This window comes from Colletotrichum siamense, assembly GCF_013390195.1.
Source record: "Colletotrichum siamense strain Cg363 chromosome Unknown KSG_Cg363_contig05, whole genome shotgun sequence".
NCBI lineage: Eukaryota > Fungi > Ascomycota > Sordariomycetes > Glomerellales > Glomerellaceae > Colletotrichum > Colletotrichum siamense.
In genome coordinates this window covers 3,996,100-4,019,672 of record NW_023501018.1, presented here as the reverse complement: position 1 = coordinate 4,019,672, position 23,573 = coordinate 3,996,100, and the positions used below count along the sequence as shown (strand labels likewise).

Genomic DNA, 23,573 nt, shown 5'->3' with positions numbered 1-23,573 from the left:
GGCCACATGCAGCAGAAATCTCCGACTACACATCCTTGTCGAGCTTAGGTACCGCAAATCTCTCAATCAATTCATGTGGTTAGAAGTCAAGGCAAGAATTGAGAAGCTAAACTCACTTCTATCTTTAGGCGACGTGTCGAGTTTATATCGAGTAGACAGACCGATCAGTTCAACACATTGCAAACTATGCGAGCAACGTTACAGGAGTTGATGCAACCGAAGATACAAATAGGAGAACAGCACGAGACTAGCATTCCCCAAACAACGGAAGCTGTCCCGAAGCCTAGCACAGAGATGAAGACTCAACGTCTTCCGACGCAAGACCAAGCTCTACGCGATGTCAAAAAAGCACTAGCCAACCGCCGGCTTTTATTGAAATCAAAAAGGCTCCAAAGCGCCCTTCAGGACACCCTTGAGAACACTCTAGCAATCGCGAGAGAAGTGAACGAGTGCTCCTCCGAGATATTCAAGGAGGAGAAAGAGGTGCTCAACTCATTTAAGTTCCCCGTCATGCGTGACCGTGAAGAGAACATAACGGCGGCGGAGCGCGAGACGTTTAAGTGGGTTTTCGAAAAAACCAAGTCTACAGACTGGAGATGGGAGAACTTTCCTCAGTGGTTCGCCAGTGACAGTCCACTGTACTGGTTTAGTGGAAAGGCCGGTTCCGGCAAATCTACCCTCATGAAATACATCTTTTCGCATGCAAAAACGGCATCGCTGCTCACATCTTGGGCAAAAGGTGTTCCCTTCGTCGCAGCTGGATTCTTCTTTTGGAACGCTGGTGGGCAGATGCAGAAGTCGCAGGAAGGCCTATTGCAGTCTCTCATATATCAACTTCTTGCGACTCACAGGGAGTTGATACCCGTAGCTATCCGGGAAGCAAAAGACCAAGGCAAGTTTGAAACGGGCTGTTCCTGGACCAAATTTCAGTTGAAAGACATGCTACAGCGATTGGTATTACAAAAAGTAGTGCCACTGAAGATTTGTCTGTTTATTGATGGGCTCGACGAGTACCATGGCGACTACAGCGATCTGACCAACTTCATCACCCAACTGGCCAAAAATAAGAATATAAAGATCTGTGTATCGAGCCGTCCTTATAGTCTCTTTGAGGCGAACTTTAAGGATCGACCGAGGCTCAAGCTCGAGGAGCTCACGCACGAGGATATCATGAAATACGCTTTTGCGAAGTTCAGCGCAAACCAACGAGTCTGTGACCTACAACAGAGGGATGATCCAGACTTGGCTCATCGTCTTGCAGCCGTCATTGTCAAGAAGGCTTGTGGGGTATTTTTGTGGGTCAAGATTGTCGTTCGATCGCTCTGCGAGGGCTTGGAAAAGTTTGATCGTGTTTCAGACATTGAGGATCGTCTCAAGGAACTGCCGGAGGATTTACTCAAGCTCTACATGCACATGCTCACGAGCATTGAGAAGCGATACATCAAGCAGGCTTCGAAGCTGTTCCAGATTGTGTATCGTGCGACAAAACCTTTAACGCTGCTGCAACTTGGTTTTGCAGACATGGAAGACGAGAAATTGGATATCGCCTGGAAGTCTGGCTTCAACTATTTCAGCGACAAAGAGCTCGATGAGTTGTGCTCGTCGACTGAGGGCCGGCTGAGATCCCGGTGCTTAGGGCTCATCGAGGTCGCATCAATGCCCCCATCTCCTAGCTCCGACTCAAGATCTCGGGCGGTTCAGTTCATGCATCAGACCGTGGTGGATTTCCTAGAGGATGTGCGAGCAAAGGCCCATCTCGTCGAAAACGGTGGGGTTCAACAGTTCAATCCATATCCATGTCTCATGAAAGCCGTCATACTCGACATGAAGCACTCAGAAGTCTTCCAAGATCAGCAGCCTGCCACTGTTCTTGCACAAACCTGGTTCCAGTCTTCTTGGGCTTCTATCAAAGCAATCGCCAAATACTCTGCCATCGAGGAACGGAACTCAAAAAAGCCTCAAACCTATGCTATTACTGAACTTGACAAAGTTTCGACTAGGCTCTCACAGCTATATGTGGAAAGTGAATTCAGATACGACTCGTCAAGGGAGGTGCATTGGTCGGAGAGAAGGCGTGAGGGAGCACAAATCCGTAAACTACAGCAGGGAGGTAGTATTCTGTCTTTTTGCTTAGAGTTTGGACTTTACATCACCGCCCATGACATTCTAGACTTGAACAAGTCGACGTCGCGACGCAAGTTCTCCCAACAGAAAATTGAGTTCGCGCGGCTGGTGGAAGAGAGCTCCCAGATGCAAGGGAACAGATCTCGGCCCAACGAGTGGAGAGCGATTCGAGAGCATCTGAACAAAACGACAAACTTTCGGTTGAGGTCTTTTCTCAGCCGTACGAAACTCAGAAACAAGACAACGGGCGTCACAAATGGAATAGATCATGCTCTGCTGATCAAAATCCACCAGTTCCCGGATGATTGCGGAGACGTACCACAGGATGATTCAGAAGACCGGCTCATTTTGAAGACTGCATTTCTATGAACAGGGGTGTGGAGATATGTGGGATGGTTTCATCTCGTCTACTTCTTAGTCAAGATATCGGTTACCCAAAGAGACGTGGTGATGATTAGCGTCTATCAACATGTTATTAACTAAGAAACATTTCCAAGTCATAGCTATGACCTCAACACTTAGCAAGCACAGTAGTTGTTCGTGAGTTTTAAGCTGTCACAAAGTTTTCTTCTTCGTGGGCCATTCGACCGAGCTACCAGCAGCGCTGCCGCAAGTGTAAGTCACTTAGCAAGTAATATAAGCTAATCGGCTAAGTTAACGCTATCACTACCACCTAAGTAAGCAATTTCAGACCCTTTAATTGAATTATTAGACTTAATATCTTATATATAAATAGCTAACTAATAAGAGGCTATAGGTTAACCTTAGCTTTACTAATTTAAGTATATAAAAGTATAAAGGTATATAAAGGTATACGTAAAGGTATAGATTATAAGTAGGGTAGAGGCTCTAAGAATTAACTTAACTAACTTATAATTTAGCTAATAATTAAAGTCTAGTAAAAATATTACTAAGTTAATAAGTATAGGGGGCAAAATTAACTTAATTGCATGTTATGGTCAGCTATCTGATAATAGGGTCTACTAATAGAAGCTAGGGATTAATACGTTCTAATAGTACACTAGGTCGTAGTTAGGGTTAAAAGTTATAAGCTGTAGTAGATTAGGTCTTTAGAGCCTTAAAGTAATCAGTTTTAAACTTAATAAGTAATATATAGTAAAAGTAAGCTAAAAGTATCCTAAGAATAAATATTAAATTAATTACTAAAAAGCTATAGAAATCTAACTATAAATTAAGCTTAAAGTTATATTATATATAAGTTTTAAATAGTTCTTTTATTTAGCTATTAATTTTTAACTTAATACTAATAAGTATTTAGTAATTACTAATAAGTACTTAATAGTTCTTATTAAGTACTTAATAATCTATACTATCTACTTAGTTTTATCTTATTATTATATAACTTATACTATAGTTCTTCTATTTCTAAGTAAATCCTTATTATTCCTATAATATTATAGTATAAATATCCTATCTTAGCTACTTAACGCTTAAAGTAAGTTAACTAACTATTATCCTTATTTATAAGTTATAATATTAGGTCCCCTCTCTAAAAGTCTTATCCTTAAGACCTAATATAAATAGGTTATTAGTCTTAAGTTAGGGATCTATTAATTATACTTCCTATTTTTATAATGCTAACACTATATTAAGTTATATTATTAAAAATCTTATAATTTCTATACTTTATTACTATTATTATTTTCTTAATATTATAGAGAACAGTTTTAAAGTTATACCTTATTATTACTATTATTTAAAAAAGTTTTATTATAAAATATTACTAAAGTTACTAGTTTATAGAGAATATATTACTATTAGTAGCACTTATTATTCCTATAATACTTCTAATAATATAATCTACTAATATAAAATAATATCTATTCTAAGTTTTCTTTTTTAGCTAATTAATTATAGTAGAGCAGTTAATAATAGAGTCTTATTATCTAAATAATAAAGAGGAGGAAACTAAGGAGTTATTTTAAAAGAGAATAGAGGCGTTATAAAAAGCGTAAGCTAAAGTAAATAAAGTATTTATAAAGTTAAATTATATTTATAAAATAAAGAGAATAGTTTTTAAGAAGGGTTATAAAGAGATATTAGTAGTTATAGAGGAAAGTGAGGTGTTTAAAGTTCCTTCTATAGAGTTTTCTATATTAGAAGTTCAGTTTATAAGTAGTTTTAAGGTATTAAACTTAGATTTAATTCTTAATTAGAATCTTAATATTTTAAATTTCTTATTAGAGGAGTCTTAGTTATATTCTAGTATTCTTAGTTAAATAGATATATTTTCTTATTATATTAGTTTAAAGCGTCCTCTTAGTTATACTTATACTAATAGGAGTTATATCCTTTATTTCTTAGCTTCTCTTTATTTCTATTATATTTCTTCTTATACTTATCTTTCCCTTTTATTAGTATATTTTATATATTCCTTAAATTCTTCTAAGGTTATAAGTAAGCTTAGTTTATCCTTAAGATTAATATAATCTAGTATTTTAATATATTTATTAATCTTATCTTAGTAGTTAAGTAGGTTATTATTAAGTTCCTATATATTATCTTTATATCTATAATTTTTCTACTTAACTAAATATTCCTACTTATTATCTCTATACTAATAGTTAAGTAGCTTTTCTACTTTATATTTTAGTTTATTATCTTCTATAATAATAAGGTTATTTATTTATAATCTTTATAATACTAACTTAAGGAGTGAAATATAGAATACTAAGTAGTACTTTATAGTTTCTAGAAGTTTAAGTTTATAGTTAACTAGTGAGATAACTTATAAGATTTTAAAAGGTCTAAGTTTTTTATAATTAAGTTTATTACTTAGTTATTTTATTTTAATATTTTGCTATATAAGATAGGTGCTATCTCTCTCTTTTAAGGTTAATCCTTTAATTTATTATTTATTACTAAACTTAGCTATCTTATATTATATAAATTTAAGTTCTTTATATATATTATTTTAGATATCTTTAATTTATTATACTAAAGTAGTAGCTTTTATTATAGCTAAGCTTACTTAAAGTTCTCTATAAGTAGTTAGTTTAAAGCTATAATTAAAGTAGAAAGAAGATTCTTTAATACTTTTTCTAATTATACTATTATAAGTAAACTAAGTAATTAGTAAAAATATAACCTAATTATTTTAATTATAGTTAATATATATATAGAGGTAGGTTTTAAAGATTTAGTTAATTTATTCTATCTATCTATTAGTTTATAAGTAAAATATAGTAGATATAGATTATTTAATCCTAAGTTATAATATAATTAATTTCTAAAAATTAGAGGTAAAGATTTTATCTCTATTTAATATAATTTCTTAAGGTATTTTATAGTTAGTAATAATATACTTAAGAAATATATATATATATCTTTTAATATTACTTACTTCTTTATATAGGATAAAATAGGTATACTTTATAAGTTAATTTATAATAATAAAAATACTATTATAATATACTCTTATAAAGAGTTCTTATAACTTTAGTAGTTTAATAATAAAGTTAAGTAATATAAATTACTAAGTAGTTTATAGTATAAATAAAGGTTATAATATACTATAAAGTTAATATTAAATAAGTTTACTTTTTAAATATACCTTATAATCCTTAATTATTTTTACTATATATTCTCTAATAACCTTTTCTCTATATTACTATTATAGTTATTTCTAGGTTTTTATAATTCCTTAGTAACTATATATAAGTTAAATATAGAATTCTATAATTACTTTATTATCTAGTTTACTAAATAAGTTAATACTAAATTATCTAGCTATTATTAAAAGTTTAGTTATTAATATTAAGTCTCTATTATTATTCTTTTTAAGAATTATTTAGGTTTCTTTAAGTATTAAGATATTATAATTTAGTTATTAGCTAAGAGTATTAGCTTTACTATTATTTAATCCTTTATAATAAATAATTTAGAAATTAAATTCTAATAAGAATTCTAACTATCTAACTTATTATTTATTTAGTACTTTTAAAGTTATAAAGTATAAGAAATTCTTATAATTAAAATATATAAATACTTTATAAATTATTCCTAAAAGTTTAAGTCTCTATTCTTTAAATACCTTAATAATTACTATAAGTTCTTTATTATAAATTTAGTAGTTTAGTTTAAGTCTATAAAGTTTATAAGAGAAAAAAGTATATAAATAAAGTTATCTTTCTAAGTTTTATTAAAATAGTTATACTTTAAAAATATAATTTAAAAAGTTTAATTTTATTTTAAATTACTTAGTAAGATTTAATATTATTAGGATTAGTTTACTACTAATAAAATCCTTAATCTTCTAAAAAGCTATTTATTATAGTTCTTCTTATATAAAAAAAGTATCTTTATAGTTAAGGTTAATAAAAGCTATATTAATCTTATTATAGTTTTTAATAAATTTTTAATAGAAGTTAATAAAACCTAAAAATCCTTAGACTTCCTTAAAGTTCTTAAGTATTAGCTATTCTTTAATAACTTTAATCTTATTTTTTAATATTTAAACTTCTCTAGAAGTAATAATAAATCTAAAGTATTCTACTTTCTAAGTATAGAATTTACTTTTCTTAGGTTTAATAAAAAGCTTAGCTTTTTAAAAAGCTTATAAGATATAATAAATATCTTCTTTATATTACTTAAGTATTAATAAGAATATAAAGATATTATCTAAGTAGATAACTATATAAATATTAATATATTTATATAAAACTAAATTAATTATATTTTAGAATATTATAGAAGTATTAATAAAACTAAAAAGTATAATAAAATACTTAAAATATCCTTTATATATCTTAAAAGTAATTTTTTATTCTTCTTTTTACTTTATCCTAATTAAGTTATATATACTTTTAAAGTTAAGAGCTATAAACTAATTAGCTTTATAGAGAAATCTCTTTATTTTATTAATAAATAGTAATAAATAGTAATTTTTAATTATTATTTTATTAAATATATAATAGTTAATATATAATTATAGCTTTCTATTCTTTTTTAGTATAAATAAAATTAAACTTCTTATTAGTAAAGTTAAAAGTTAGATATAACCTTTTTTAAGGTTTTCTTTAAGGTATTTATCTAAAGCTTCTATTTCTATTAAGTTAAAACTATAGATTTTATTAAATTATAATTCTTTTCTTTCTTTAAGAGAGATTTTATAGTTAAAACTAATATATTCTAATAGTTTAGTTTCTAATTTAGTTATAAAAAGTTTCTTATAAACTCTATATTCTTCTAAGATAAATAGAAGTAGATTATTCTTAAGATCCTCTATTATTAATTATTATAATATAGCTTCTTTTACTTTAAAGTAGTAGATATATTATTTTATTATTTCTTATTATATTAATTTATTTAAAGCTTATATTCTATAAAGCTACTTAGTAACTAAACTATTATAATTTTACTAAAGTTAGCTTTTATTTTAATCTATCTATAGATTATTTATTTATAGCTAAAATAATCTTAGTACTATATTATATATCCTTATATTAGTAATATTAAATTAGATTCTTTCTTTTTAATTTAAATAACTTATTTTAAAAAGTATAATCTTATTATAAATAATACCTCTTTTATATTTAAATTCTTCTCCTTTTATTATATATAAAAAGTATAATTATTTTTTTTTTCTTTATTATACTTCTAGTTTATTAATAGTTTAAGAAGTAATAAAATTTACTTTAGTTTTACTATTAATTAGTATAAGTATTATTTATTTATTAATAATAATTTTAAGTTTTAAGTTCTTCTTATATCTTTATAATATCTAATAAATAGATCTTTTCCTTATTATTTATTATAATCTATTATTAATAAGTAAGTCTAGTTTTTTAATTACTCTAATTATCCTAAATAAGTGATTTATTTTCTTTCTTATACTACTTTAATAAAGCTATTCTTATAGATTCTAACCTATAGAGGTTTTAATTTATTTTTTATAATTCTCTATATATAAGCTTTATCTTAGTAATAGATTTAGTATTTATTATACTAATATTTATCCTATTTTATATTATTATTATACTAATATTTTATAAAGAACTATAGGCTTAATTAAAAAGTAATAATCCTTTTATTAAACGCTATTATTATCTATCTAATTATAATATATATAATATAAATATTTTTTATAAGTTTATTATTAAGTCTTTTAAAGTAGAATTAATAGTTATATTTATCTCCTATATATTCTTTATACTTATTATAAAAATATTAAGGCTAAAAAAAGGTTTAATATTATTAGTAATTACTTTATAAAGTAGAATAATCTTCTATATATAGCTAGAAAGTATAATCTTAGTCTTATTAATCTACTAAGATATTATAGAAATAATGCTATTATTTATCTTAAAGTATATTAATTTCTTAATACTTTAAAAGTTATTTAATTTTATTTTCTTAATTATTAGATTCTTTTTTAAAGTTAAAGTTATTTATATTAAAAGTAAAACTATAAGTAATCTCTACTTAAGTATATTATTAAGTAATATTATAAGGTTTATCTAAATTATAAAGTAAACTTTTATTTTCTCTAAAGATTTAGTTATTAGTTATACTAAGGAGTTATTATTCTATTAATAGATTATATTAATATTTTAGTTCTTTTTCTAATTTTTCTTATTAGTATAATTATATCTATTTATTATCCTCTTATTAAATTATTTCTATTTCCTTTTAGATTTATTATTCTTTATAATAGAGTTATTAAGAGGTCTTATATAAAATAACTAGCTTTAGTTATTAGATTTATAGTATTTTATTAAGTAGTTCTACTAATTTCTTAATAATTTTATTATTATTATAGTATATTATAGCTAAGGTTTTAAAATAAGTTCTTAAGATAGTTATATTATATTTAGTTTATCTAAAATTACTATCTCTTAAGTAATATCTTAATATTTCTTTATTTTTAAGATAAATTTAGTAATTATTATTATAGTATTTAGTTTATACTTAAAATATATATAAAGCTTTTATAATTATATTAACTTATTAAAGTTATTTAGCTATTAATTTCTAAAGAAGCTTTTTAGGTTACTTATAATCTTTAGTAATATATTTTTATCTATTATAATTATAATACTTAAAGTTTTAAGGTTTCTTATTATTAAGTTTAGTTATTATACTAAGGTCTATAAGTTTACTATATTATCTATAAGTAGTATTTTATTAGGTGTTATTCTAGTTATTATATAGTTTATTATTATTTTATTAGTTATTAAATTTATATTAAGGTTACTATTAATACTTATATTTAAAGTTAGCTCCTTATTATCTTTTACCTTTTTCTTTTTTTTATTTAAAAAGTTAATTATTAATCTTAATAGCTATACTAATATATTAAAGGAAATCTTTAGGTTTATTTAGTTTAACTATTTTATCTTTAATATTATTTTTAAATCCTTAATAGAATATAAAGATCTTAGTTTCTTTAATAAGGTCTAATTAAATACTAAGTTATCTAAAAGTAGTAGTATACTCTTTAGCTAACTTAGTTTATTATAACTAAGTAAGGTTATATTTAGTTTAGTATTTCTTATTTAGGTCTTAGAAAAAGAATTATAAAGTATCCTTAAATTTTTAAAAGCTACTATAGATATTATATATTTCTATAAAGTATTTATTTAAGGTTTTATACTTAAAGAATTCTTCTTAAATAAGTTTAAACTACTTAAAAGCTTATCTATAAAGGTAAGTAGCTATATAAATAACTTTCTCTATCTAATTAGTAAAATTACTATAATAGAAGTTATAATAAGTTTTAATCTAAATTAAGTATAGTTTAAGTTATTTAGAGGTATTATTATAAATAATAAAAATACTAAGTTTAAGTTTTTAATATTTTCTAATAGAGATAGTAATAATATTAGTAGTAGCTTAAAAAGTATTAAGTTCTCTTTAGAGTTCTTAAATCTTTTTAAAGTTAGTATCTCTATAAATACCTTTTTTTAGTTTCTTATAAGTTTCTCTAGTATTCTAAAGTTATTTATTTAAACTATTTATAGCTTATTTACTCTTATTAATAAAAATCTATATTTCTTTAGTTTTAACTTCTTATTTCTAAATAATATATTAAAGTTATTTATATCCTTTTTTAGTAAAAAAACTTTCTCTATTAGAGTTATACTTAAAGTCTAATATATTATAATCCTTAATATTAATAAGTTCTTATGTTAAACTTTAAAGCTAGTTATATAAAGAAAATAAGGATCCTAAAGTAGGAGATTTAATAGAAGTATAAGAAGATATCTTATTTATACTATTTAATAAATATTAATAGTTAACTTATTAAATAGAAGTAATTAAAGTGTTATAATTAGCTATCTAATAGTAAGGTTTACTAATAGAAGCTAAAGATTAATATATTCTAATAATATATTAAGTTATAATTAAAGTTAAAAGTTATAAGCTATAATAGATTAAATTTTTAGAGCTTTAAAGTAATTAATCTTAAGCTTAATAAGTAATTTATAGTAAAAGTAAACTAAAAGTATTTTAAGGATAAATATTAAGTTAATTATTAAAGAACTATAGAAGTCTAACTATAAATTAAGCTTAAAGTTATACTATATATAAGTTTTAAATAGTTCTTTTATCTAACTATTAATTCCTAACTTAATACTAATAAACGCTTAGTAATTACTAATAAATACTTAATAGTCCTTACTAAGTACTTAATAATCTATACTATCTACTTAGTCTTATCTTATTATTATATAACTTATACTATAGTTCTTCTATTTCTAAGTAAATCCCTATTATTCCTATAATATTATAGTATAAATATCCTATCCTAGCTACCTAACGCTTAAGGTAGGTCGACTAACTATTATCCTTGTTTATAGGTCGTAACATTGCACTTGCAGCAGCGTTAGTAGCTAGCGCAAGACGAATATTGTGATTTGAACGGTTTCTTTGATACCGGTGCAACAATGAGGAACACTGGGAGGAAGTCATGCACAAGTACCGAGAAACTTTTAGCTCTCTGCTGTAGGCGGAGGTAGGGGGCCTATGTTTGGCCAACTGCATAATGGGTCTGGCCGTAATCTGAGCGCAAACTGAAGGAATATGTGTTCATATCAACATACTTCTCAAATGCCGTTGTCGGCATCTCCCTCGACCAAAAACGGCCCAACACCCGGCATCAAAAAATCCGCAAACCCCAACTCCACCCCCTTCATCCTTAACATCGCATACACCAGCCCCAAATGGAACCCAAAAAACGGCACCGCATATTTCATCAAATACTCCTCCGCCGTCATCCTCAACTCATACCCTCCCAACCGGAACTCCACCACATCCCCCTCGTGCCCGTCAACATCCTCCGGCGCCACCGTGTCCAGCAGCGCAATCGTGCGCTCGCACCGCGCAATCAGCTTGTCCACCGTGTCCTCGTCGTCGGGCCACACGTCGACCGTGATCCCAGCCATGCGCGTCAGCGACTTCTTGGCGATGTTGGAGACGAGGAGGACGTGGCCTGGGAGGGGGAGCATGCCCTCGATGAGCGTGGCCTTGAGAATCTCGTCCGGGGAGGAGGGGAAGTGGAGGGCTGCTTTGGCGAGGATGCGGGAGAGGACGGTGAGGCCGGTTTTGAATTGGGGGATGGAGGCGTTGTAAAGGCTGATGGGGGCCATTGTTGTTCTGGGTGCTGTTGAGAGGGGTTTTCTAGAGAGGAATTGATGCTGCTTGATAAGAAGGACTGACGCCTCTGAGTGACAGTGGTGACATGCCATTTTATACGGGATATCCAGTGGAGTGATTGCTAATGAAGACCATGTCGGAGACCTATACCAACGAGATTGTCGCTCTGCATTGCCAATCAAAGCTTCACGGGATCTTTCACGGCCAAATATTCCGAGAACAAAATACCGCTCAATAGGGGGTATTCTGAGGGATATTCATGATCACATTACCAATCATCATCTTTTCAAATTTCAAGTCCCGTCTTTCTCATAAGTTTCTCCCTTGACGCAGACCGTTCCGGGCCTCGTACAAAACCTCAACCGATGATAAACTTCTAAGAAATAAACCAGGCCCTCTCATTTTTGTTCTCCCAGCTCGACAGCCCTTAAGACCGTACCCCTCACCCCTCTCCGCATCTCCTCAAGCCTTTTGACATAATCCAAGCTCGACTCCCTCGCCGTACGGGCAGTAAGTATCCCTGTTCCCGAAACATCGTACCCTGCGACGCAAACTCCAGCCCAAGGCTTCACTTCTCGATCTACATCCATCACCTCGGGGTCAACACCACCAAGCCTGCGCTGCGATATATGTCTGTCCACAAGAAGCCACCTCACAATCTCAGGGAATGGCTCTGCCAAGACCAAGGCATTCCTAAAGACAGGTTGCCTCTCGACAAGGGGAGCCGTGTACGAAATGCTGGCGCCGAGATGCACGAGCATCTTTACGAAGTCCATCCTTCCGAATGAGCACGCCACCATCAACGCAGATCCCTCAGACGCTCCTTCTTCATCAAGTTTTGCGCCGTATTCCAGGAGCACGCGGGCACGAGACAAGTCGTTCTCCACAACCGCGCGGCAGAGAGGAGTAAAGGGGTCTCCCGGAGAAAGATTGACCAAAGTCAGCCTCTCCTCCGTTGGAAGTCGTTTCAGTATCTTGGCGAGGCTCTCTGGCGCTCTTGTCTGGTTGAGTAGCTCAATCAGAGAGTTCTTGCCGCCCCCTCGAACGATGTTTGAAAGGTCAAAACCGAAATTCAAAACGAAGCTGGAAAGATGAACATTGCAGAGTGCGCGGTGGAGCGGCGTGATACTCTGCTGATCCGGTTCATACGGATCTAGCCCAACACCTAGCAGCCATTGCAAGACGGCCGGATTCTTGGACTTTGCACAAATACCCAGTAACCCCTTGCCATGTGCATCCCGCACGTGTATGCTGGCACCGTGACTGACGAGTACCTTCGCTGTATCAAGATTTCCTTCAGCAACGGCGACCATCAAAGGAGTAAAGCCATCTACGTCGCGAAGGCTGCAGTTGGCCCCAACCTGTAAAAGATATTCGACAGCCCCGACAAAGTTGTTCCTGGCCGCCTCGTGGAGTGGGGTTGTAGCGTTTCCATCGGACAGATCGGCGCCGTGTGTCACCAGTATCTGGATGATTTGCATGGATGACGATGATTTCGCCCTAATTGCCAGCAGAAGCGGGGAGTCGCCCTTTTGGAATTGCGGCGAGAACGCATCGGAGGAAATACGTTGATTGAAAAAATGGGAGAGAACCTTGTGCTCATTGTGCGCCCAGGCGCGGTCCGGGTTCGCTCGGTCAGTGATCCGAAACTGGCCGTCCGGCACCATGTCTTTGTATCTGAAAGAGTACATCTTCAGGTGCGCCAGAATAGCCAGCAATGCCGCATTTGCAGCCCCATTCCTGCAAGTGGCGGCATAGTGTATCGGACTTATCGGGTGTTGATACCAGTCGGTGTGAAGAAGGAGAAATTGGACAACTTCGTGTATGTGCCGCTTGGGAGATCTCTTCTCAGACAGGCGATGTACAGCCAGGTGTAAGACTGTGCATGGGTGAAAGCTCTCATGCGCAGATGAGGGCGGTGCGTGGAGGTGACGAGGACACTGCTTAGTGATGACTTCTGGTCTCATGCCATGTTGTAGAAGGCGAATACAGGTCCTGTAGCAGCCCGACCTGAGTGCGAACACGACAGGGGAGCATTCTCCACAGGACAACCTGATGTCGTTCAAGGCTGCAGGATCAAGATACTCCAAGACTCTTTCGCAGGTCTTCCATGCTGTCTTGTCTCCCTCTGTGATCAGCGCTTCAAGAATGGCCCCAGCTAGGTGGCCCCGGGGCGCCTGATGTTCGTCTGGTGTTTGTGTGAGACGAGGAAGAAGCGTCGTCAAGTAAGGGGCGAATAGCACAAGCAACACCCCGTAACCAATTTCAAGAGCACGCAAGAAAGGTTTCTCGATCGCCATCTTCGCCGAGCAAGGCTTCAGCAACAAGCGCACGGCCTCGGTATCGCCGGCCTCAACGGCGATCATGAGCGGTGTCCGGCCTTGGTAATCTTCTCTGGTAGGGTCCGCACCGTGTTCGATGAGTACTCGCATGCAGGATGTCCAGCCGCCGAGGGCGGCACAGTGGAGGGGCGTCCATCGCTCATGCAGCGTGGCTACATTGGTTGAGAGTCTGAGTTCCTTGATGTAAAAGTCCACAATAGCCTCGTGGCCGCCGATCGAGGCAATGTGTAGGGCGTTGAAAGTGTTTGAGATGATGGTACGCTTAGACCCGGCAACAGACTTTACCTCGAATTGGGAAGTACACGTTCTAGCCCAATAGATATCCGCATAATAAAAGTTCTTCAGGCATACGACAAGACGGAGGGACCCAACTGATACCGCTGTAAGTGCCGAGTCTCTACCGGATGTATCGGTAGCTGAAGGGTCTGCACCGTGTCTGAGAAGCGTCCTGGCACCATCGATCTGGTTGCCCGAGATGTAGTTCAGAACAATAGGGGTGCCACGGACTCCAACACCGGCATTTGGGTCGCATCCATAATCCAATAGGCAGGATAGCTTCTTATCTCGTGATGATACCAAGTCCTCCAACAGCCATTCTAACAAGCTGGTCCCTCCCTCTTCGACCTCATTGAGCCGTTCTACTTCCGCGTGAGATAGTATATTCTCGAACATCTCAAGATTGCAGCGAGATGTTTCTTCACCCTGGCACGCCACTTCAAGCGCCGAAGTACCATCTACCCTTTCATGGACAGAGATACCCGCCTTTAGAAGCTTAGGTACAAGGTCGCCTCTGCCTTGCTGTATGCAAGCCTTGAGCAACGTGATGGCTTCGGGGGAAGCCTTCAGAGAATCTTTGAAACCTGACGCCTTCAAGATACAGCCAAAGACATCCCCCATCCATGGCGGAACCTCCGAATGAGTTGGTAAGCCTTCAATCCAAGTGTAGAGGATGGGAAACAGGGCCGAACTTTGCGTGGAGGTTTCGTAGTCGGCTAGTGCCCACATCTTGACTAGAGCATTGAGTGCCGTCCGGATAGACGGTCCAGCATCCACCCCCTCTGGCCAGCGAGGGCTCCACTCGGCGATCACCGTCGTCACGAAGCGTTCCCAGAGGCCAGCCCCAGATGCATTACGCGAGACTAGAACATCTCGCGTGAGGAGACATTCGTACGCTGAAGCTTTGAGCGGCTCAGAGTACGCTGGGTGGTTCCGGGCTTTTTTCGAGAGACGCCCACCCTTTTCGAGATTGAAAGCGGCAAATATCGTTTCCGCTGGTGACAGTCCACGATTGTCTAGAGCCGGCGCTTTGCAACCTTTCTTGAGCGTCCGTACAAGCTCTGGCGTTGCAGATGCGTTCAAATAATGTAGCACAGACCGGCCGTGGTCATCAACAGCATTGGGGTCCGCACCAAACTCGAGCAGGCTTGACGCCAAAGGTTCAGAGCCCCATTCGGCTGCTAGAAATAGCAGAGGCTTCGGGCTGCGAAGATAAGCCGGGTCTTTCTTACACCACTTGAGGAGATGCAAGGCCCCGAATGGTGGTTTTGGTGACGACTTGGGACCTTTAATCATCTGCTTGAATGGGTAGATGATGCCTTGAGCAATTGGAGTCTGTCCCCCACGCATCCTTGCCCTTAGATTCTGATGCTGATTCTCGTCGTTCTCGAGAAGGCAATTGATCAGATCAATGTCGGAGTTCGCCGCCGCGACGTGCCAGATGTTTCTCCCGTCCTCGTCAATATCAGTCGTTTGTGCTCCATGACTTAGAAGAAGGTTGAAGACATCGGGAGATTCAGACAGCAACAATGGTGTTTGATTCCTTGAGTTCCGAACATGGACGTCCGATCCAGATTTCAGTATGAGATGGGTCAAAGCCAAGTCATCGGATTCCACCGCCCAATGTAAAATGGACGTTCCCTTATCCGGAACTTCGGGAGAATCACCGGTCGGTTGTAAAGACGGTATCTCCTTGTGTAGGAAGGCGTTTGGGTCCCAGCGCGGATCTTCGGTGAGCCTTCGAACAACGTCCACCTCACGATCCTGGACTGCCTCCCGAACGAGCGTAGTGTAAGCCTTGGGGGTCACGTCCAGAAGTGGGGAGGCTCGCTGGAGATATTCCGGTTCAAGATCGAAAAACCCAATCATTTCATATACACCCGTGGCTAGCATTGACATATCGTTGTAGCTGTCATAGTTGATGACGGCTCTGTCCAAAATTACCGGTAGAACACTACCGAGGAAATTATGATAGATCGGGGGGAATCGGATTGGCCAATTTTTCAATGTTGATCTCTCTGAGCGACTTGAGCGAAACAATGTCAGGAAACGGTCGTCCAAAAAAGAGACGTCGGGATTGTGGTCCATAATGTTGAGAAATTTCTCTGGTGACTGAAGAAAGTTGCACACAAGAAATGCCAAGGTAGCCAGAGACACAGACTCATCTTGACTTGGCCCAATGATGGAAGAATCAGTCCCTTTCAATGCGCCACCGGCATTCTGGAGAACGACAAGGGTCCCATTTTGATTGACCGGAGTGCGCATGTCTGCTAAGAGCTCCACTGGATCTGCCACGCGTCCGAGGAAAGCATTGGGACCAAGTAAAGCGCAGTAGAATGGTGTTCCCCAGGGGCTCCTCATTCGGACAGACTCCGGGTCGGCAGATATCAGCCACCGGCAAACTTCGGCCATGCCCAACGCAGCTGCAACGTGAATAGGACGAAGCGAAGGGTCGGAAACTTGTGACATCAAACGCACAAGAGGTTTCGTCGAGAAGTTCGGGGACGTGGGATCAAATCGTTCGGGCCACTGTTGGCGCGCGTATTCGAGAACCCAGTTCTCAAAGTTCCCTGACTTCAGTTTTGGAGAGAAAAGGTGCTTGAAATCGGATTGGAAGGCATACTGTGCCGTTTCGGGCGTTGTGATCCCGTCTCGGCGAATACTTCCCCAGTGCTTCTCAGCAAGGTCTGGCAGTTTCAGCGCGTACGTGCCATAGGATGGCCGTTCCACATCTCTCTCCGCCAGCTTCGCCTTGTACACATAGTATTCACCTGGCTTGGCTAGCTGAACATCGGGGCCACAGATCTGCTCGACACATGCCAGAGCATCGTTGTAGGAGCTGTCATGATGGTGAGGGTCATTCAATGTAGGCAGCGCAATTTGAGGTCGTTGTTCTGCGACGGATGAGGAGCCAATGGTGGATAAGCAGAGCTCGAAGTCAAGGTGGTGATCGGTGGCTGCCGCTGTTCTGAGGCCGCTTAAAACAGCGCGAAGCTTGACGAGGATTTTTTCGTCAATATTTTCCCCTTGACTAGCCAGATTCAAGTCGGTCAAAGTGCCATCCAAGGTGTCGAGCAGGTTGCGACCAGGTTTCGGTCCGTCGAACAGGAAGCCCAGCTCTCGCATGCGGAGCTCCTCAATAAGCAATGCTAGGCTCTGCGTGGCACCGACAAGCAGCCTGAGAGTAGTGACGACATCTCGAAGCGGCTGCGAGTCGTCGTTCACGGCATTTTGGCGAAGCGAGAGGTACGCCGAGAAGGTCTTCGCGTGGACCTCCTCCAGAGCCTTGGCCCAGTCTCTCTCGGGGCTAGCGTCCATGCTGGCGGCGGCGACGACGGACACCCGTCGGCGAGCCTAGGTGGGTAGTCTGGCTCGGACTCTGTGATTGCGAAGGGCATTCGATATCATCCGGAGGCCTGGGAGGTGGGAGATTGAGGCCAATTGAGACCGCGGGGTAGGCGATGGCTTGGGCGGGTGAGGACGTGGAAGGAAGGAGGACGTCTCGTCGTCGATCAAGGGTCGGGATGTTTAGGTTCCGTCCCGGAGGGCAGTCGCGCTTTTCAGGCGGCGACTGGCGACAATAGGGGCCGCAATCATAGGCAGGATACAGCACGGCTCCTCCTGACTTTAGCGGTCGGTCTCACAGCTCATAGATTATGTAAGGCGACATGGCATCACGGAAGCTTGGACCTCCTCAGATTGGACCTGCATTTTGGAATTTGGGTGAATGTGAGGTGAAGCTTGCAGGTGTCTTGAGTATTTGGCAATACTTCTAAAATAGACTAAAAGTTTATCAAACTGTATGGAGTTTTGCATTGAGGATATGGGATAGGGTCTCAGCCTTCAAAGACAAAGTCAGTTGTCAATTCATCTCATCAAGATGTTCGCAGCAAAGGGCCCTATATTTTGTATACTTTCCTTTCCCATCAATGGTTTGTAGGAAAATTATTGGTTAATTATTTCGAGACCGCTTAATTTTCCGGTGACTGCGCGGCTCCTGGGCACTTGAACACTTCTATCGAAAACGATGGTAGTGGTAGCGATGATAAGGACGAGGATAACTAGAACGATAATAACGACGGGGATACAAGTGACGACAACAACAAATGTAATAATAACAACGACGACGACGACGAGATTAGAGTATAATTTTGGGGAAGAAAAATTGTTTTACAAGCTGCAAGCACTTGTTCAAGTGTTCAGACCTCATCGACCATGTTATGCAGAATCTTTGAAGATGCAGAAGGGACGAGCGTTTCTGCACTACTACATCATTCTTCATCATTTTGCAGACGGCACAGGTTGCCGATAAGAGAATGTCCGGATCGTCAATGTAGCCATCGGCGCTAGGCGGAGAATCTCTCAGCAGAGGTTTGTTCTTGAGATCAATTGAAGATACTGTCCAGACACAAGTGCTTTGCTTTGCAAAGAGAAATCTTACATGATTCCCCCATTAAAATTGGTTCGGCCAATTTCTACCACCCACCGTATGTTTGTTTGATTTCGTAATAAGAAATATGGATCTCCAGACCGGATCAAGCCTGTGTGTGGCTAGCGGCAGCTTAAATAACTGAAGCTGTCAAGTCCGGTAGTTGTGACTGAAGGTCAATGACACTGTTATGAATGGTCTCGTGAGGTGCGTTGAGGAGAACGTGCTTTCGTGAGGCCCGGGCTGATGGCATGGCGGCACACCGATGGCCTGTTCCCGGTCCTCAATGACGGAGAGCTTTTGTTAGGTCCCGGGGCTGATGAGCACTCTGTGATCTGAGCTCATGTCCGGGAGCAGAACTGAGTCGAAACTGGTCGTTCGTGGTTTGCAGGTTTCTCGAATGGGAAATGGTCACCAACGAACCAGCGAGTGGACCTTGAATGACGCTCCAATGTGTATTTAGTGACTAGTATGAGTCCATGATGATGGAAAGTGCATATTTCTACGATAAGTGATCGAATAAATCGGTCTGCGTTCTCCGTTCTCCATCTAAAGCGTGGCTCATGCAACATCCAGCCATAGCCATGTCTTGCATTCAAGATGCCCAGCCTTAGATCTCTCCCCCAAGGATGGGACTACTAGTCAGGACTCAGGAACACGCAGTCTCGCACAATATCCACTGATTAACGCAGGGGTTCCCCACAATCTCACCGGTGCCAGGCGGTGGATGATGGGCGCTTTCAAGCCCTGTCTGTAGTGACTGATGTTCAGCCATTGCCCATCCAAAGGATTAAACTTTGTGACAGAATTGCTTTTCGTGCATTCCTGAAAGTGCCATTAGGTGTCTCGACGGAAACAGACAAGGCATCAACGGCTTAACGGCGGGCGTTGCGCAGAGGTGTGGACGTGGTGTCTACCGGTGAGGCTTGACGGATGAGAAAGAAAGACTGTTTGAGGCGTTGGCAGGAAGGCTCAGCCCTCCGCCCTACGAGGACAGTGTGGCTTGCCATGTGTGGCGAGGTTTCTGGACTGTGCCTCGCTTTCCCCAATTTTCTCCCCTCCTCACCACCAAGTCCAACACCACTACTACCTCCACCACCACACCAACAATCACTCCGATGGCCAGCCAATTCGACTGCACAGTGGAAAGAGGCACCGAAAAAACGACATCTAGCGCGGTTACACAGACCGCCGCCTCTTTCGTCCGAACCTGGCTTCCCGTCTTCCTGCAGCTGCGATCCCTGCAAGCACCGTCTGATCGTATCTCCCGCCCGGACCAGACGAATGATCCTCATCTTCCATTCTTTCCTAAAATCGCCGTCTTCGTCAACATCGCCAGCATGGACCTCTCGCCAGACTTCCATCAGAGCAGGCCGGACTGTTTGTCGATCGCTTCACACCTGAAGACGGCCCCCAAATGAGCGAGGCAGTCAGCCGGGAGGACCAAGACCTGATACACCCGGGGCCCAAAAGCCAAACGCATAGCCGTCTCTAGCTCTTCTATTCTTTTTTGGCGCGTCGTCTACGTCTTCGTCTCCGTCTGCCGTTCCCCCATCCTGGAGCTCCTCGTTCGAAGCGACCACCGTTCTGTTCTAGCCGCGACGGTCACCGGGCCACACCACCACCAATTACCCGCACCACCACGAACTACGAAGGCCATCTCGGAGTCACCTCGCAACCAAATGGAGCCGTCTCGCGGGTACCGTTGTCTCCCGGCCGAGAATGACGCCGCCCCCAACAACCAGACTATTCCGTGATGGGTTCCAGCCGTTCGTCTCCAAGAAGCGACATGTCCCATTGCATCTGCGACATGTCGATGGCAGCCGAAACATTCATTATGATGAAACGCCGGCACGGGATCCCGCCCTATTCCCATCCGCCTGGCCAAATCATTGCCCCCCGTTCGCGTGTCCGTATGGTCCTCGGGACGGATACTGTCAGGGACAATCCCAACACCGCCTGCATGGCCTGCCTTGTTCTCAGCATGCCCGCCTCGTCGCCTGTTGACCGCCGCTTTCTGCGCGTCGCCAAATCCGCACCCACTCAAGCTCTTGTGCCAATGTGCCCACCGGCTGCAGCATGCGACATTCCACCGCCGCCATCGCCGCCACCGGCCAAAGCGTCGCAACGGCGTCGAACCCCTTCATATCAAGCCCACGACAGGGACAGGCGTCCCAACCAGGCGGTCTGGGTGTGTCGACCACGCTCGAAATAGGGCCCCGTGCTACTCCATCGTCACGCAATGGCGGGAGATCGCCTACCATGTGGCCCAAAATTCCCTGGTCAACCCTGCTCGTCTCGGTCGTCCTCGCTGCTCTCCGTCATCCCCGCCAGACTTCAGATGGCATGGTTGCCAATCCCTCTGTTTATCTTAGCGCCAACACAAAGCACTCGTCCCAAAAAGAGGCCCGGGATACCGACTTCTCGACGCCGCCACCATCAGCTCGACGAACCAACCATGACGCACGGGCTATTGCTTTTTTTTACCACGCGCAGCTGGCAATAGCAACACCCCTGGTGCCGGAGCCTGGAACGACAGACCGATGCTTAGCCTGGCCCTTGAAATCGACAAGGCAGGCAATGCGTCCCCGTTCCTACCTGCACCTGCCCTGCCGACATGCCATTGATCGACGCTTCTCGCGCCTTATACCGGCATACTGCGAGCGTTCATGCATCTCCCGAGATCAACGTTCACTGTGGGAAATACCCAGGGCCGCTGAGCGGACGCCGTCTGTCGTGTCCGTTTGTTCCTGGGCGAGCTACGGGGTACAGCGTGCCCGACTTTCCCCCGCAAGTTCGTGGCGTCGCCCTAAGACATCCTACTTGCCATGGCGTTTGACAAGCCTGCCACAACACCAAAGAGAAGTCTGCCTGTGCGAGTCAGGATCTGCCCACTGCTGCCTCTTCTATAAGCATCTGGGACCGCCGTCTTTTCCATCTCCAGAGGAACAACCCCTCTTGCTCCGTGGTGGCATGTGGTATCGGCGTCCGTCACTCTGTTTCTTTACTCAAGGTATGATGCAACGGTAGCCTTTGTCCAACGTCTGATTTTGATCTACTTGGAAACCAATCTTCTTTAATCTCTTCTTCTTTTCTTCTTTTCTTTTCCTTCTTTCGGTCCAGCCTGCCAGACGGCTATTACAATCACTACACACTCATTTGCAGACGCTCATTACTATCAAATTACAGCAACAACATGTCTTCTATGTCCAGGAGATCGCCGGTGACGCCACCGTACGACAATGATTACAACCACAGCCCAAAGGGCCTGATGGACCCGAACATGAAGATTACCCCGCCGCCTTCTTCGTGTTTACCGGTCCCTACCATGACTTTCTCGCCGCCCGCGACCCCCCGCAGTGTCCGACCGAGCAAGATGTCCCTCCGTTTGAGAAGCAACTCCGGCTTGACATTACATACAAACGAAGATGCTTTCCGCCGTTACACCGACTACAACCCCGATGGCTCCCCGAGATCGCCAACATTCGGCCCCGGTACGTGGACAAGCCTCGACAGTATCTCCACGAGTTTGCGCCGAAGCTTCGGACCGCCCGTGATGGAAGCGGAGCCAACCGAGACGCTGCCAATCCCTGACTTCTTGGGCCGCGAAGTTTTCCAGATGATTCTCGGCAATGCGCAGACGTCACAACGATTTTTCCACTTCGCCTCGAGCCGCGGAAGTGGTTCCGATATCGAGTTCCTCCTCCGAGTCCAGGAGTACTCCCGTTGCTTGGCGCAGTTTGGAAAGCAGGCTTCCTCAATGCCGACGCCCGCCAACCTGCCATCCACCGTCAGCAAGTCACTCAACGCAGACATGAAGCAACTGACTGGATGCGTGTTGCCCGGCCTCGACTCACTCTTTGGAGAATCCAAGCGCTGTGTAGAACAGAGAGTTGCGCGCTCCATTTTCCCTGCCTATGTCAAGCATCAGCTGGCTCTCTGCACTTCAGCTTCGTTGTCGGGCACCCGTGGTCCCAGGTATCCCGGCCTTGTCGAGTCTTTCTGTCTCACCGATGCATTGAATCCCGAGAATCCCATCGTCGCCGCATCGGACGCTTTTGTTTCGCTCACCGGCTTTTCCAAGATTGAGGCTCTTCCACGGAACTGCAGATTCCTCCAAGGTGGCCTTACCGACCAGGACACCATCAAAAGAATCCGCGAGGCTGTGGTGCAAGAGGAGGAATCACTAGAACTAATTCTCAACTATCGCCGCGACGGAACCCCTTTCTGGAACTTGCTCTTCACCTGCCCACTCACAGATTCCTCCGGAAAGGTCCGCTACTACCTCGGAGGACAGGTTGACGTTTCAGACCATGTCACCGGCTACAAGGACCTCGTTCGGGTCCTCAACTTTGGTCCGGCCCTGGACGAAACACCGAAAGACGACAACTCGGGTCGGGAATCTCGAAGCAGCCGGAGGATGAGCCGAACTAGCAGCCGTGACCGCAAGACGGAACGTCGGACAAGCCTCCGCAACAGGGATAGTCTCCATAACAAAGGGCCCAAGAAAAGCCTCTTTCAACCATTCCGGAAGCATGCCACGCACAACAACGGCGGCAACAACAACCAGGAAAACGCGTCACCGTCGCAGGGAGTGGGGCTCGGACTTGAGCAACTCCTTACCGTTGGCTCAGAAGAACGCCTCTCTCTTGGCTCTCAGGTCGAAACCGTTTACGAGGCGTACAGCCGCTTCGTTGTTCTTCAAAACACAGAGGGTCCATCTGTATTCCCGCCACGCTCGTCGTCATTGCCAGCTGATCCGAGCAAGCGGAAAGCGCCTCAAT

At 40.4% G+C, this 23,573-nt stretch overlaps 2 protein-coding genes across 2 annotated transcripts; both read right to left on the bottom strand.

The window, feature by feature from the left end:
• Window positions 1-11,192: 11,192 nt before the first annotated feature.
• CGCS363_v008648 (uncharacterized protein) lies at window positions 11,193-11,735 on the bottom strand (the record flags this gene model as incomplete). The annotated part of the gene is made up of 1 exon (XM_036640497.1): window positions 11,193-11,735. The coding sequence occupies one exon, from the start codon at window positions 11,733-11,735 to the stop codon at window positions 11,193-11,195; it is 543 nt and encodes a 180-aa protein (XP_036494340.1).
• Window positions 11,736-12,140: 405 nt separating this feature from the next.
• Window positions 12,141-17,678, bottom strand: Ank3-3 (Ankyrin-3; the record flags this gene model as incomplete). The annotated part of the gene is made up of 1 exon (XM_036640496.1): window positions 12,141-17,678. One exon carries the CDS (start codon window positions 17,676-17,678, stop codon window positions 12,141-12,143), a length of 5,538 nt encoding a protein of 1,845 aa, XP_036494325.1.
• Window positions 17,679-23,573: the final 5,895 nt, after the last annotated feature.